Source organism: Dipodomys merriami, unplaced genomic scaffold (genome assembly GCF_024711535.1).
Source record: "Dipodomys merriami isolate MVZ:Mamm:240054 unplaced genomic scaffold, mDipMer1.0.p SCAF_2, whole genome shotgun sequence".
Taxonomy (NCBI): Eukaryota; Metazoa; Chordata; class Mammalia; order Rodentia; family Heteromyidae; genus Dipodomys; species Dipodomys merriami.
This window is the reverse complement of record NW_027203381.1, coordinates 83,810,031-83,825,655: the sequence shown is the minus strand read 5'-3', so window position 1 is coordinate 83,825,655 and position 15,625 is coordinate 83,810,031. Positions and strand designations below refer to the sequence as shown.

The following is a 15,625-nucleotide window of genomic DNA, read 5'->3' as shown; positions in this document are numbered from 1 at the left end:
ATATATATATATATATATATATATACACACACACACACATACATACATACACACACATATATATGTCTTCCTTTATGTATTCAGAATTACTCAGAATTCAGTAGTGTGCTATAAATGACTTACTGTTTCAACAGTGTCCTATCCATAAATGTATATTTAAGAATAATATATTTGATTTCATAGTTCTCTGAAGATACAACACTTTTACTGTCCCAGCTCAGCCGAAAGAATGGCAGATAGGGTTCTAATAACAAGAAGTATTTGTGATATCTTGGGATAAAATTTACATACAATTTTTAGGATCCACTGACTTTTAAAAAAGTTTTCCCCATCACTTCTTTGAAAACTGAATGTAAATTCTCCATTGAGGTGGATTAGACATTTAGAAATGCTTTCTTCCCAGAGCAAAATTGGTATCTTGTATTGTGTTTAACTGTATATGCTTTATCCTATTCCAGCCATATTTTCAGAAGACAAAAATACTATAGAGCCTGCTCTTAAGGTTAAAAATGCCCTACCCACTTTCAACACTCCAGAGCCAACAGCAATGCAAGAACCTCTGGTGGGCAGCCAAAAAAGAAAAGCAAGGAAAACCAAGATTACCCACCTTGTCAGGACTGCTGATGGCCGGGTATCACCAGCAGGAGGTACTTTGGGTAAGAAAAGGGAGCTTTTAGGTCAACATATCTAGAGCCAGCAGGTAGCTGTCATGGTCACATTAGTCAGCAAAGGTGTATAGGCCAGCTGTCGTTCCTTATTGAAAAATGAGTCTGTTCTATAGCTTCCTATAGGCCTCCATACCCATTTTTGTTCCCACTTTAAATCATAGCTACTTTTCTAAGAGTATATCTGAATTCCTAGAAAGGAAAGATAATTTTTAGGACTGTCAGCTTCTTTTCCTCAGCATGTACAAAATGAGTCTTGATTAAGTAAATCCCAAAAGAGCTTAGACTTTCAGGGATACTGGATGAATCTTTGCTATTCATGTCATTACAGCCAGATTTATCAGGTATTCAACCTAATAGACTAAGGAATCTTAAAATGCATCTAGCATTTTCTATAGAGCTGACTCAGACTACTCCAGGAGTCTGAAATGCATCTGGAATTTTTTTTAACTTTTTTTAAAATTTTACTTTTTAGTTCTCTAGACCAAAAATCCAGTACATTTCTCCATTTTCAGTCATAGTCTGTGGCTTGTATTTGTTGATTTTGGTCTCCCTAGCAATAGAATTCCTGGCTTCAAGATAAAGGTTTAGGGCAGTGAGTGCTATTGATCATTATCATCCCCAGAGAAACCTTGAGGGTGCTATGCCAGCTGGGCAGTAATGTTCCAAGCCATTGCTCGTCAGCCCCTCTGTCATTTTATTTTGTCTGGTTTAGGTTGATCTAGTTTTTCAGTGAGATGACAGAATTAGAAAATTGTTAATTTTGTTAATTGTTAATTACGTTTTATATACATTAATTCATAGAACCATAAGCATGTTAAATATCCTAGATATTTCTCTCTCTTATATGAGATGGAATCTACCAAGTTGAGTTATATGCCCGAATGCATTCAACTAAGTAGAAGTAGGACAAAGTCTGAAATCTTGAAGTACTGATAGTCCATCAGGCCTCTCCTTTCCTTCCCAATCTTGGTTCTGTTCTGTGACTGTTATATCCTTATTTACTTGTGATTGTCCATTTTCATTTGTAGAAGAACTGAAGATTCTAGGAAATAGGGGTTTTTTAGGATTTTATTTTTAAGTAGTTACACAAAGGAGTTGCCATTCAACAAGGCAGTTTATGAATACTGTACCTCTAGATCACCCACCTACCTCCCAACCCACCCCTTCCCTCACTTTTCTTAATTTTTATATTATGTATTGAATTAACATTATCAACAACAAGCTTTATCATTCTATTTTCATACTTGTATATAATATACTTCAATTATATTCACCTTCATATACCCTCTCCATTAGCATTACCTACTGGTACCTGCCACCCCAGTCTATTTTACTTTCCTGTCATTTCATGGAAGAATGTGCCTTGCATTATTTTCATTCTAATATGTGAAATTGCTTTTCTCTTTGTTCATATTTAAAATCCAAGATAAAGCCAGATGAATTGGGGTACACATGTAAACAGAGCACTTTGGAGACTGAGGCAGGAGGATCGCGAGCTCCAGGACCACTTAGTGGCACAATGAGATCCTACCCAGAAAATAAATAAATCAACTAAATAAGCAATCCTTCTTCTATAGTGTTTGCATAATAAAACATTCTCATTTCCAACAGGTAGAGTTGCACAGTACCTTCATCTGCCTCTTCATAAATATCAGAAGATCCTTTCTCTTCTTTTTAGTGTAGGTCTTCAGAATAAAGCATGGGCTCTTACTAGAATTGATCTTATGAATTGATCTTAATTTTTCTGTTTCTTACCAAATGTTCAAGTTGCTGTAGTAGGACAGACATAGCATGGCTCCCTAAGAAGTATTTAGTTGTGGGTCTCAAATACAGAAATCCCTTGGGCTTTATTTTAGCCAAAGCTTATTTTTCCTTCAAACTTGACCTTGAACAAAACATAGTTTATCTTCAGCTCAGCTTCAGGGCACAGCACTGTCTGTCCATGGTTGCAAGTTTCAGTTGAGCTTAATAAAAGTGCTTTGTCATTGTACAAGAGATTCTGTGAAAACCTTAATATTCAGTGTGGAGCAGAAGTGAACAGAAAAGCATGCTAACTCTTTCACTTTGTCTGGCACAACATTTCTCAGCAACCCTTCTCTGGAGAGCAGACTGATGCTTTTATAATGGATTTCTCTTTTGTTACAGATGACAAACCAAAGGAACAACTGCAGAGGAGTCTCCCTAAAGCAACTGAGACAGACTGCAATGACGATTGTGTACACAGAGCTGAGGCCGGGGAGACACGGAGCAGCACTCCAGAAATGCCTGCTGTGTCTGCGTTCTTTAGCCTCGCCGCACTGGCAGAGGTAGCAGCCATGGAGAATGTGCACAGGTTAGTGTAGAGCGTGAATGGAGAAATCAATGTGGAAACCTTTGTGGCATTTTTACCACTTACCAAGGTTCTGATTTAGATCAAAGGTACCTTGGTTTATATGAATTGTTCTAAAAGTACATTTGTAATTATCCCTATAGGAAAACCCAAGGGAACAATATTGGCTGTAGTTAAACTTGATTTCCATAGAAAGCCTGAGCACAAGGAAGCAGTATTATCTAGTAAGTGTGATACCAAATGGAAATTTGAGTCCTATCTCAGTCATCTTAAGCATGAGCATTAACCTCTCTTGCCCTTAGATTTTTCTTTTATGAAATGGGTGGGTGGCACTCATTTCACAGAGATGACTGACATATCCCAGTGCTTGCAATTAGAAAACGTATCTATTGGAGATGGTGGTAGTAGTGTCACCAGCTATCAGAACAGAGTGGTTCAGGAGAAGGGAGTATCTTGTCATCTGACTCAGTGTGCAGAAAGCTGGATTTCTCTTTGACTGTGTGATTTGCTGTAAAGTAATTTATTTCTCTGTTCCTCAGTTTGCTTATTTTAATTGCATATGATGTAAAGTATATGCCAAGGAATCACAGAGTTGTTCAGATCAGATGAGATCATAGTAGTGAAAATCCTAAAACTCTTTGACCTTGACAAAGTCCCACAGAAAGTATGCTAAGTTCCAAGTGTATAATTGAGTATTCTGGTACTTATTGGGTCATTTGGGAAAGCAGTACAAGCCTTTTGTAAGGCCAAATTTTTTTTTAATCCAAAATGGAGTAGCCATGCATGAGTATCTTTCTTAGACTTTGAATCTAAAAGCTCTTGAAGCCTGTCATAATCTGAATAAGCACCTGTCCGATTTTATGCCCTTTCTCACATCCAGGAAATCCTGGTGGTCCATATATGAGTTTTGCTTTCTTTTTGTTCTTTACCTGTCATATTGCAAATCTACTGTCTCACAGTCTGTATACATTTCTAAGAAGAGGAGAAGGTGGGGGTTAGAATGCAATCAGAATTCGATATATAGCCTACATATTAAGAAAAATTAAGGAAAGGATGGGTGAGAAGGTTGAAAGGGATGACATAGATCAAGATGCATAATATACATAAACTGCTTTTTAAATGGCAACTCCTTTGTACAACTACTGAAAAATAATAAAAAAATGTACTTCAGTTTTAAAAGGTCATATGCACCCCAGAAATATATAATTATTATTTGTCAATTTAAAATTACATTTCAATAAAAAAAACCACTTTCAATTTTTAAAAAGGAAGAAAAATCCAACTAATATTGATTACTAGCAGTTTGCTATCAAGCTGACAAATGGTTAGTGTTCTTAATATCTAGAAAGACGGATCACCTTGCGGTCTTGTAACTTTAGCCCTTGTCTGTTAAGGCTTACCTTACAGCCAGCCTTATTACCTGGGCTGCACCCCACTTAATTATTACTTAAGCATCACTTACTTGGTTCACAGAATTAGGGGTAGATATTCACAACCTGAGCTATTGCCCATGAACACAAAACACTCAAGTTCAGGAACTCAACACTGCAGTACAGTTTTACAAAATACAGGAGTTACGTGTGTGTGTGTGGCCAGTCCTGGGGCTGGAACTCAGGTCCTGGGTGCTATCCCTGAGCTTTTTTGGTAACACTCCACCACTTGCAACAACTCCACTTCTGGCTTTTTCTTGGTTATTTGGAAATAAAAGTTTCACGGACTATACTGCCCAGGCTGGTTTTGAATGTGATCCTTAGATTTCAGTCTTCTGAATATCTAGGCTGAAAGGCATGAGCCACTAGTACCTGGCTTAGGTAGATCTTTGTATTCACATTTTAAAGGTAGTGCAGATGGTTAATTAACTTGTTGAAAGCACCTAACTAGTTCTCACTTGTTTTAGGAGGTCTTTGGATTCCAGCGTTTGCTCTCTGCTCTAATACACATCCTAAGCACATCATAGACACTCATGAAGAATATTACTTCCAAGTTCTCTCTGTCTCTCTCTCCCTCCCCACCCTTTCTATTTTTTATATTCTGCTTTCCCTTTCCCCCTCCTCCTTTCCCAATACTTATTAAAATTCTCTTGGATCTTTAAATATTATTCGATAAACCTTAAGGCATAAAATAGCATTTCAATTTCATCTTTTCTTGAAAGAAGCTAAACATATTGAACAACTGGTGCTTACAGAAGTCACACATGAATGAGCAAATTAATCCAGAGGTTTAATTCTAATACACGTTTTGTTTTTCTAAAATCCTAACTATCTTGTACTGCTCAGTGATCATGGAATCATTCATTCCCCCAAATGCTGTGTCTATATTATTTTTCTTTTTGTATACATGAGGAGAAATTTCAGTATAATTATAGAGCTGATGATATAACTTGAATCTTAAAACAACTCCTTTTGTTCGCATACTCTGAAGAGGAATACTTTACTGAAAAGTAAAACTTTTTGCACCACAGGGCAGTAGAGAAGACGCAGAGGTAGATGTTCGTTGCCCACAGTGACGGGCCCATTCGCAAGTTCCAGGGAGTTGCCCATTCCCATCTTTTTACAATGAGAAGATCTGTAGAAATTGCCAAGAATTTTTTAACAGTTCTCATAACCCTGGAGCAATCTGTATATTTAACTACCAATTATACAAGAACTAAATAAAAAATTCATTTTCAGCCCTGTCTGGAGTTCTCCCTCCATATGTATATTGATTGTGGCCCAGATAGGCTAGATTTTCTTGCAATCGAAAACCCAGTCAAGTGCTTGCTTCCCACCACCCCTACCCCACTCACTTGCTCTCTCTCTCCATCTCTCTGTCTTTCTCTTTCTTTCTCTCCTTCTCTCCATTCTTTCCATGTCCCTGTCAGACTTTATAGAAAAGGATTGATTCTTCACTCACTGTTTACTCATTGCTCTTACTGGCAAATTGTGTGTATTGTTGTATATCATTTAAGAAATGAGCCAGGGGTTACCAATTCTATAGGAGTTTTCTGTTGGGGAAAATGAAGGAAGGAATGTCATTTTTGGTGTCAGTTCATCAAGAGGAAGATTGTTATCCCAGAACCTTAACCTGTGATTGAAAGTTTTTCACTTAATGAGTTTGAATAGTTTGAAATGGAAGTATTTAAGTGTTTGGGGCCAGAATGAATGTTGGGCATTGAGATTTTTTTTTTTAAATGCCTCAGCAAAAGAAAAAGAAAAATGAAGAAAGCAAAAAAAAAAAAAAAACTAAGGACAAACAAAATTAGTTTTAATAACATGTAAGTAACAAGCCAGCTTTAGCTGTTAAACAAGATATTAGATTTTTGCCATCATTACCCATTGTGTTCTCATGTGTCTGATGCTGTACCTTCAGTGATTTTTTTTTCTTCTCTTGTGTTACAGAGGTCAGAGGTCAACTCCGCTCACCCATGATGGACAGCCAAAAGAAATGCCACAGGCTCCTGTACTTATTTCTTGTGCTGACCAGTGATGCACCCTTTAATTGTAAAACATTGTGCTTTACCTACTATCCTAGCCTTGTCTTTACCAAGGGATGCTAGTGAGTCCATGTATGGAAAATATAAACTGCAAACAAGTGCTTGTTGCCCTACATGGCCCAGATTCACTTGAAGCAGAAGTTAGCATCCTGGGCCAGTTCTTTCAGAACCCAGAATCGTTGAGGGTATCGTTATCAGTCTGATAATGAACAGAAATAGAATAATCCTGGAGCTCTGCTTTCCATTGAAGGCTTTTGGCGGTAATAGGTGGTAACTTGGTAAAAGGCTGCCTTTACTGTAGCTCACCCAGCATCTCTTACCAACAAGAGAGTGTGAAACTAGTTTCATATATTACCTAGTTATTCTTTCAAAACAAAAACAAAAACAAAAAAAACAAACTGACGCACTGCACTAGTTATTATTAGATATTCTTAGTCTTTTTTGTACATGGAGATTTAAGTTCTAAGATGGTTTATATAATAGGTTATACCTACATTTATATTGTAGAATAAATATTAAAATGCCTGTTCCTGAGACTCCCAAGCAGGGTGGCAGGCAGCAGATGTACCATTGTTAGCGGTGTATGCTCGGCCTCGTGGTCCATAGATTCTGCACTTTTATATTTGCCACCAGAGTGGTAATTTGCTGGCAAAGAGATATGAGAGAGAAAGGAGAGAGAGAGAGAGAGAGAGAGATTGAGAGAGAGAGACTGTGAGAGAGAGAGAGAGAGAGGAAAAAGTTACAATTCTTACAATCTGAATTTTTTCTTAGCCTTGAGAGACCAAGAAGAATTTGCTTGGGGCAAATTGTGGCAAATACTTTCCCATACAAGGGAAGAGTCCTGCAGATTACAGATTCCTGGTGTTTTCATGCCTTGAGGATTCTTCACTTTTTACACAGAGGTCTCTGTGACCAATGGATCGTTCATACAAACAAACAACAAAAAAAGACAAAAATATTACTCAGAAGTGACCTTAGTATTACTTCACTATTCTATACACATTGAAGACACTCCCTTCATGTGGACCTTTTCCATCCATCAGACAGACTGGACGGGTTGCGATTGCTATGCACAGCCGAATTGGCACTGTAGGTTTTTAGAGAGCCATTTCAAGTTTGTGTTGTTGAGGGGAGGTATTGAGTAAAGGATGAGGGAGGCATGTCTGAGGAGGGCCTCTCAGTCAGATCACCTGCAAGTTTCTGTTTCCTTTTTATGTTTTGTTGCTTTTAAACATAACTCCAACTATCCATATGCCAGTGCCAAGTGGATTAACTGGCTCAGAACATTCAGCATATTGGCTTAACCACCTGACATTCACAGTGTCTTGTTTCCTAGCAACAGATGCAAAGTGATAAATCAAAATTAGTCCGAGGCTGCAGATGTTACAGGGTATTTGTTCCATAGCACAAAGTATTCCCCCACTCTCGCGTCACAGCACAAACTACCAAATTTTAATTATTGGATTCCAGCAATAATTTTTAATGGTTTTCAAATGGGCAGAGTTTTGATAGTGCTAGTTCAAGTTTGAAGCTTTTGAATTAGATCTCTAAATGGTGTCAGTTTACATGGTTTTACCTAGCTTTCTTATTTATACTTGACTGAATTGTAATGATTTTTTTCTAATTGTAATTTGACCTAATAGCCATATAAAAATGACTCTATTAATACTGACTAGGTTTAGCTTCTCATGGTTGTAGATATTACTTCAGTTTCGGTGCTGAGAAATATGTACAACGTTCTAACAAGATTATAAAATGATATCGAGGGCTTTTTTTTTCTTTCTTTCCCCAAAGCAAGTGAAGAGGGCAGCAGAACGTTAGAATGGTATCCTCAGAAATGCATATTCGTTGTGGGGATAGAGGAAGTAGGAATCAATAAAGGGTTAATCAGTGGTTATAGCTTAACCCCATTCACTTAAGAATAAATCAAGTGAACAGCCCCAGTTTTTAGCATTCTATTTTTGCTATGATACTGTTTTGTTAATGCTTTTAAAATTTCAAAACAAAAAGTGAATGTTTGAAAATTGCTGGGTCCTCGTGTTTGGTGGTGGTTTGGAGTTTTGGACCGCTTGCTAGCAATGATTTAAAAATTATAATTAGCTAAAATCCAAAAACAAATAAAAAAGTAAGAACCCAACAACAGTTGTATGGTGCAGAACATGCATCTTGACAATGGTACTAACTTGTTATTCTGTAGAACACATTAGAATAGATCTATTTTTGCCAGAGCACCCTCCCTCAGTCCTCCAGTTACATTTCACTAGAGTTCCTTAAGAGATTGCTGTATATTCCTGGGACCTTTTTTTAAAAGAAGAAACAAAAGATTACTTTTTTCTATGTGATTAATATCTTACTTGATCTGCTTTTCCTAAACCTCAGTGGCTTTTCCCTTAGGCGGGAGTTAGGGGTGGGAGGGCAATTTACTGGATATGACTGTTTTCAGATACTTTAAAACAAACCTTTTTGTAGAAATGCTTAATTTTTAAGCAGTTAGGCACTGAGAGTAGCAGAAATCCTGCAAAGCTTTATAGTTCTTTAGGCGCTCGCCTTGTCGTTTCTCTGAGTGAGGTCTTGATTTCAGTACCAGTGCTTCTTATGCCCTGAATTTGCTCAAGAGGGGTGTTGATGTTTTCAGGTAACAACATTTGTTAGCACAAATACTTCAGACCAATATGTAGTGTCCAGACCCTACTTGTCATTTCATTTCATTTCATTTCTCTCATTTTTTTTATTTTGGAAAATCATATTGGTGTGGTGTGTACGTTTAATCTGCCAGCAAATACCATCTACACTAACATTTGTCCCACAGTGTCCTGGAGAAAAAAAAAATTGTTGCACCTTATGTATATCTCAAACAAACCAAAATGTGATGCTCTTCTGCTTTGTTTTATTCTAAATTGTTGTATCATATCTTTCTGAAACCATTCTGGATTTAGTTGAAATTATCGATATTTATGCTCTTAATCTTAATTTCTGGATTCAAACCTGTATATAAATCTGTTGGGAAAAAATTGTCGTAGCCCTTCTCTGCAATGCTGGAAGTGGAAGATTACGTCTCAGATAGAGACGCAGTACTGTTCCAGTTTTCTTTAGCCTTTTATTTATTTAGTTATTCTGGGTTATTTCCTATGTAATTTTGTGTAGAGTATATTGTAAGTAACTAAAACTGCAGCTCTAAGAAGCGGAGTGAAAGAAAAATACTGTAAGAATCCTTGAAGTTATTATTTGTTGGGTACTGTATATGAGATCAGGAAAAGGAAAATTGTCCCACACTCCCATTGCAAATTCAGGTTCTTGCCCCCAAATTAGGCTAGTCCTTGAGTTTATATCAAAATTCTTCAATTCATTAAATCCCTTTTTGAGCGCTGAATCATAGTATTGTAATTCTGATAGTCTTTTGCCCCACAAATATCAGAAATGGTTCTGTCCTATCAGACGTGGTCCCAAAGCCATACAGGAATAATTCCCGTGTAATTGTTATTCTACTTCCTGCCATTGCAACTACCAGAAGAAAGATAGTGAGGGAACACTATGAACAAAAAGAAGCATCTGAACGGGGCTGGTGGCTTAGACTCTGACATATTCAATCCCTGTTGTTTTCCTGCTAAGTAAGTCAGATGCTATGTGAAGTCATAAAAAAAATTGCACTCTGCAGTCTTTGGCTCAATGTATGGAAGTGTTTGCACATGTGTAAAATTGCTATAGAAGTTCACTGCAAACGGAATGACATTTGTTTATAGGGTAGGGTAGGGAATACTAAATAGCTCTGTTCCAACCAAGCTTGGCATTTTGGCATTAATGTGAAGCAGTGGGACCATGCTGCCCGCTCAACTACTGTATGAGTCCGAATCGTTCTGAAGACCAGCAGCAGGAGGCTGGAAGAGAGCACCCACACCACAGCGGAGAAGCACCACCGCCACTGTGCCATCACAGGAGAAAGGAAGAAAACCAGAGGCCTGGGGTCATCATTTGTAAAGGGAATGTGGGGGTGTACAGGATGCTGTTGAGATTCCCCTTTTCATTGCACTGCTCCACAGAGCCCCTGTGTAAGGCCAATCCTGTTGGGCTACCTCGGCTTTTAAAGTTCATTTCAGTAAGTCCTGTTTCACAACTTTTGTCTTTTTTTTTTCTTTTTTTTTTTTTTTTGCTTTTACCTTCAGTGCCACTATTTTCCACTGCAGTGTTTTGACTTTATAAATCACCTTCTTCAGAGAGAACAATGTATTGCCGGAAATGGGCAGTCGATGCAAATGCTGTGCTGTTGTTACATTTGACCTATAAAGTATTCAGAGTGACTAGGTGGAAATTAAAATTTAGCTTTTCTCCCACTTAGGTCTTTTGCACCTTATACAAAGTGTACTAATGGCTAATTAGATGTTGCTTTTGTTTATACAAGCATTCCCAGAGTTAGCTTTGTACTTGGTTGTATTTGAGTTTGGGGATCCTTAAAAATTAGATTCACTAACAGCATATACCTATCATGAAACAAAGAAGCAGTTGCTAGTTCATTGAACCAGATGTGTCTGATGAAGCTGTGGGGTTTGGTGGACTGCTTGCTTTAATTTGGAAGTGACAGCTAAGTTCATTATGCTTCATATTCAGTGACTTTGTCCTTGTCACCAAGGACACTATCCTCCCATTTCAGAACAAAGAAGCAGCAAAAGAGTAACAAGACAAGATATACTTGACTTCCTCATACAGCTCATCTGTCTGTGCCACACTTCCCTTCAAATACATGAATAGATATTTTCTGAGGAAAAGAAGTTTCCTTTCTGACCAAATTTTACCTGTGATATTATAATTTATACTAAAGCAGAACTGTGTAGTTCATAAAGTTCTGTGGCCACTGGGTTTTTTTTTTAAACTTTGCCTTTTTCTTGGCAGTCAGTGGTCAAAACTGATCATGCCCCCTTGAAATTGGATTTTTATGTACAGAACTAGTTATTGTAAACGTTACTGCTCCTTCCAAAGATTTCCTGATAACTTGGGCCAGAACAGGTTCTTGAATAACAAGACTAATCAGATGCCTCCAAACCCTTGTACCACAATGCAAATCTTACCTCACAAACTCTTAACGTAAATCGCAGAGACACATATGTTTCATGAATTATCACTGAGTTCTCTTTGTGGCCCACCAGCAAGGGTGGGCTCATGTCCCCTGTCACTTGAGTGCCTCGGCTCTAAGAGCAGCAGAACCGAGGGTAGGGAAGGTTTGCAATCTAGAGCTCAGTAGATGGCTCAGCTACATTTTGGGGGGGGAGGGCAGGGAGGTTGTTGGTTTCATTTCATTAGCACCAAATCCTTTTGTTCTCAGGAATATTCTCTCAGAGAATAAAAGTACCTGAGATGCAACATACCAGATTCTGAGCTTGCTCATAGGTTCAAATTGCTTATTTACATGTCATAAAATCAACCATAGCTCATTTGACCACCTGGTCTTAAGTCTGTTGACAAGTTCAGCATGACTTAATCACCTTTTTTATTTTGTTTGTTTTGTTTTGCTTTGAGAAATTGGCTTGGTTCTCTTTAGAATTGGTGTAAACATGCCATGTAATAAATGATTTCCACTTAATGGTACAACAGAATTATTGCTTTCTTAGATGTATGTGTAGTAAAGTCAATATACACATTTATATAATTTCTTCAAAATCTTATACCTAATTTGATATTTCTAAAAATTGCACATGTATGTCATGTGTATAACATGCTAAAGTACTTTAACTGTGATCTTAAAACAATAAAATATTTAATAAAAATTTGAAATATTTTAAAGATATTCAAATATATTTCTTTATGTTCACACTACCGGCTTTTCATCTACCATATCCACTAAATACAGAAGAAAAATAATAAAAATTACCTTCGACTATTTCAGATCAATTGATGGTCTCCTCTTAAAATGCAAGTCTGTGAGATTCACTCACTACTCTCGGAGGAGTTGTTATTGATTTCCTTACTGTAGAGAGATTGAGTCCAGCAAAAGAAGATATTTGGTCTTCCATTTGGAACAAGAGCCTTTGGGGCATCTCCCTGAGAATAGATCTGAATGTGCTGTCTTTCCTGTACCATAGAACAACTATATAGATGTGATATCACTGAGACCATAACCAACAGTATAAACTCAGACTTTATATTTGCTGAATGCAGTATTCCTGAACCTTAGAGCTTTTGGTGGTGGTGGTAGTGAACTCCATTGGAAACTATCAAACAGGCTTTGTGATCTTTGCTCTACGTTCTGGATCCACCTGCTGGTAATTATTGTGTTTTTAACCTCATGGAACCGTTTATCTGTAAGAGTATTATATAAAGCTGTTGGCTGTAGAACATATGTTTTTCTTGAAAAAGTTGGCATGTTTCTTGTATTTGAGAGATATTGAGCATGGTGATACATGCATATAATCCCAGAACTGAGGCAGATGAATTCAGAGTAACAGGCCAGCCTAGTCTACCTACTGAAACTCTTGCTCATATTACAGCTCAGAAGCAAGGTGCCAGCAATTCTTTCTAGGGTTCCTAAGTGGAGAACTAGAAAAATGACATTTGCAGGATTTCATTCTAGTCAGAAGCAGCAGCTCTAGCCACATGAAAAGTGTCCATATACTAAGTTACCTAAGAAGTCACTGGATCTAAGGCTTTTGTTTTTTAATATTATTGTGCCATGCTGGTTGGTCACATCCTATTTAAGTGAGGTGTTAGTCAATCAAATGACCTATCATATTGTTGTAGACCTGAAATTAATCCTCCATGAGTTCTGTTGAGGGCTCCTACCTCCAGGATCTTGGGGAAGGCTGAAAATTGGAAACCAGGAGGGATGGAGGGAGAAAGTTTTGCTCCTTATGGCTGAGGGTTTGGTTTTGTTTTTAAAACAGGGTTGTAATTTCCAGGGGTTTTAGTGTCAGGTCAGCAGTGGTTTTTCCTGGGACCCTGGGCCCTGATTCATCTACCCAGCCACCTAATTCTACCCATTTACCAGTGGCTAACATCTGTAACTAGCTACTTGTAATGTAGATCAAGGAAATCCTGGTACCAGGGTAGCCATGAAAAAAAAAAAATTCAAGAGACACTGTGTCAACAGAAAGAACTGGTCCTGAAGCTGTAGACGCCAGTCCTCCAGCTACAGAGGAAAGTGTAAGTAGGATGAGCTTCTGCCTCAAAAGCCAGAGCAAAAGGGGCTGGAGTGATAGGATAGCTGCCTAGCAAGAATGAAGTCTTGAGATCAAACCCAGTCTCACCAAGAAAAGCTATGACTTCCTCTTCAAAATAAATTTTAAAGGAGTTGATACTTTAGAACCAGTAAGTAGTTACTGGAGATTTGATGGTGTGAAAAAACTAGGAATAGGTTAAGCTCATGATTTTATATATAGTGCTATGTAGGGTTTTTCTATTATATGCTTCTTGAATTACATGCTACTTCAAGGCTCTACGTTACTGATAACGTGCTGGGGGGAAAAAGTAAATGGGCCTATGTGTACTATAAAATTGCCTTTCTGCTTTTCAAAAGATTATTCAGTCTTTTGCAAGAACAACAGTAAGTGAGCTAAAGTCAACCCTATTCCATACGCACTACGATTTAGACTAGGGAAAATAAAAATAGTGACCATAAACCTTTGGCCTTTTTGGAATTGTAGAAATTTTCAAATATAAGCTAAGCTAAAAAGGTTAGGAATCTGGGTTTAAGTACTCATCACTATCAGCTTCAATATTTTCCCATGTCTCACCTGACCCCACCTATTTTCTCTATCACATACCCTAACCCCAGAAGGTAGGCACACTTTTTGTAGAGTTCATCTGAATATTTCAGATAAATCTTTAGGGAGACAACTTTCATTTGCAGCTAATTTCATTTGTGTGTGTGTGTGTTCTCTTCATGCTTCCAAAGCTTGTCCACATCAAGAAGAGAACCCCATAAAACCACAGAACAGAAGTGCTACAGTGAAGGTCATTGGGAGTCAGGAAACGTGTCAGACTGCATATCTGTATTTACCTTCTTGATCGGCAATTTCCAAATTTTACTTGATCAAAGAGTCCTTTTTAAGACATCGTTTTTTGTCTCACTTTCTATGATCTTTTCTTCTCTCCAGACTTAATGACTTAAAAGGCCCAAAGGCTAAAACTTTTATAATTTTTGTATGAACAGTATGGCTTTATTCTTTTCAGCTGAGTTCCTACTGCACTCTCTTCTCCCCTAGGCCTTCAAGAGAAATTTCTATAAAGAGGGGTAGATACCAAATTGTAGGTGAACCCTGGAAGACAATGGCCAAGGATTATTTTTAAGTGAAATTCTAGGTCATCAGGCCAGATATTAAAGCATAAAATGAAATCCCTTTTTGGAAAAGAGAAAATAACAGTTTAAGAATCTCTCTTGGAGACTATTTTGCAAAATATTTTGTTATACATAAGAAAAAATGTGAGAACTGAAAGTCTCCTGAGAATGAGAGAGAATGAAAGGGAAAAAGGAAAATTCATATAAGTAGGGCTTAGATGTTTTATGTTTGGCACCCAAGTGGTTTTGAACCTAGCAATAGATATAGACAAGAAATATGTCCAAACATGACTATTTTCTTCTGATCTTTTTATTGATCATATCAGTGGTGCTGGTGAATGATCAAATACAATGTCTTCCAAAAATAAACACATCAAACCACTGAAAAATAGTATATATAATAGATATATGACAATATGTAAATGCAAAATCAGATGACTTTCCACAGACTTACCATAATGAAATATACTTGATGTAAAAACTATTGATAAAATCTTCCACTCCAACTCAAAGTATAGAAAGAATCCTTGAGACAGATACTGGGGAATTTCAGTAAAATAGTTTCTTTTGCCATATTTTATCTTAGTTTGTATACTTAGCAGTGAATTGAAAATATGTTTAGAGCAATATTCTGCACAGGAATCCTTAATAAAACGATTAAAAGGAAGACAAAGTATTTAGCACATTGATGCTAGTCATACCTCCCTTGTATGTCAAAATCAAAATCTTTGTTAGGATGAAACTGCTTAAAAACAGTAATCCATTCCACTCCTGTGTCTAAGTTCATGGAAATTCAATTCATATACTTTAGCTGCAGAAGAGTTCTCTTTACCCACAGCTCATTTCCATCAAATTGCTTTGACCTGTTCCTATAAAAACACTTTTGTTCAGTG

At 37.3% G+C, this 15,625-nt stretch overlaps 1 protein-coding gene across 21 annotated transcripts in view; it reads left to right on the top strand.

Moving 5' to 3' along the window:
* Bbx (BBX high mobility group box domain containing) overlaps positions 1-12,199 on the top strand; it is a 224,649-nt gene extending 212,450 nt beyond the window's left edge. For 19 of the 21 annotated variants that reach the window (XM_070030325.1, XM_070030312.1, XM_070030326.1 and 16 more), the window contains 3 exons: positions 459-656; positions 2,814-3,000; positions 6,375-6,582. In XM_070030325.1, the coding sequence (XP_069886426.1) occupies positions 459-656; positions 2,814-3,000; positions 6,375-6,462 (473 nt within the window). In that variant the 3' untranslated portion in view covers positions 6,463-6,582. Of the gene's footprint in view, positions 1-458; positions 657-2,813; positions 3,001-6,374; positions 6,583-7,240 lie in introns of those variants that run through there. The other 2 variants (XM_070030304.1, XM_070030306.1) reach the window with 2 other exon arrangements.
* Positions 12,200-15,625: the final 3,426 nt, after the last annotated feature.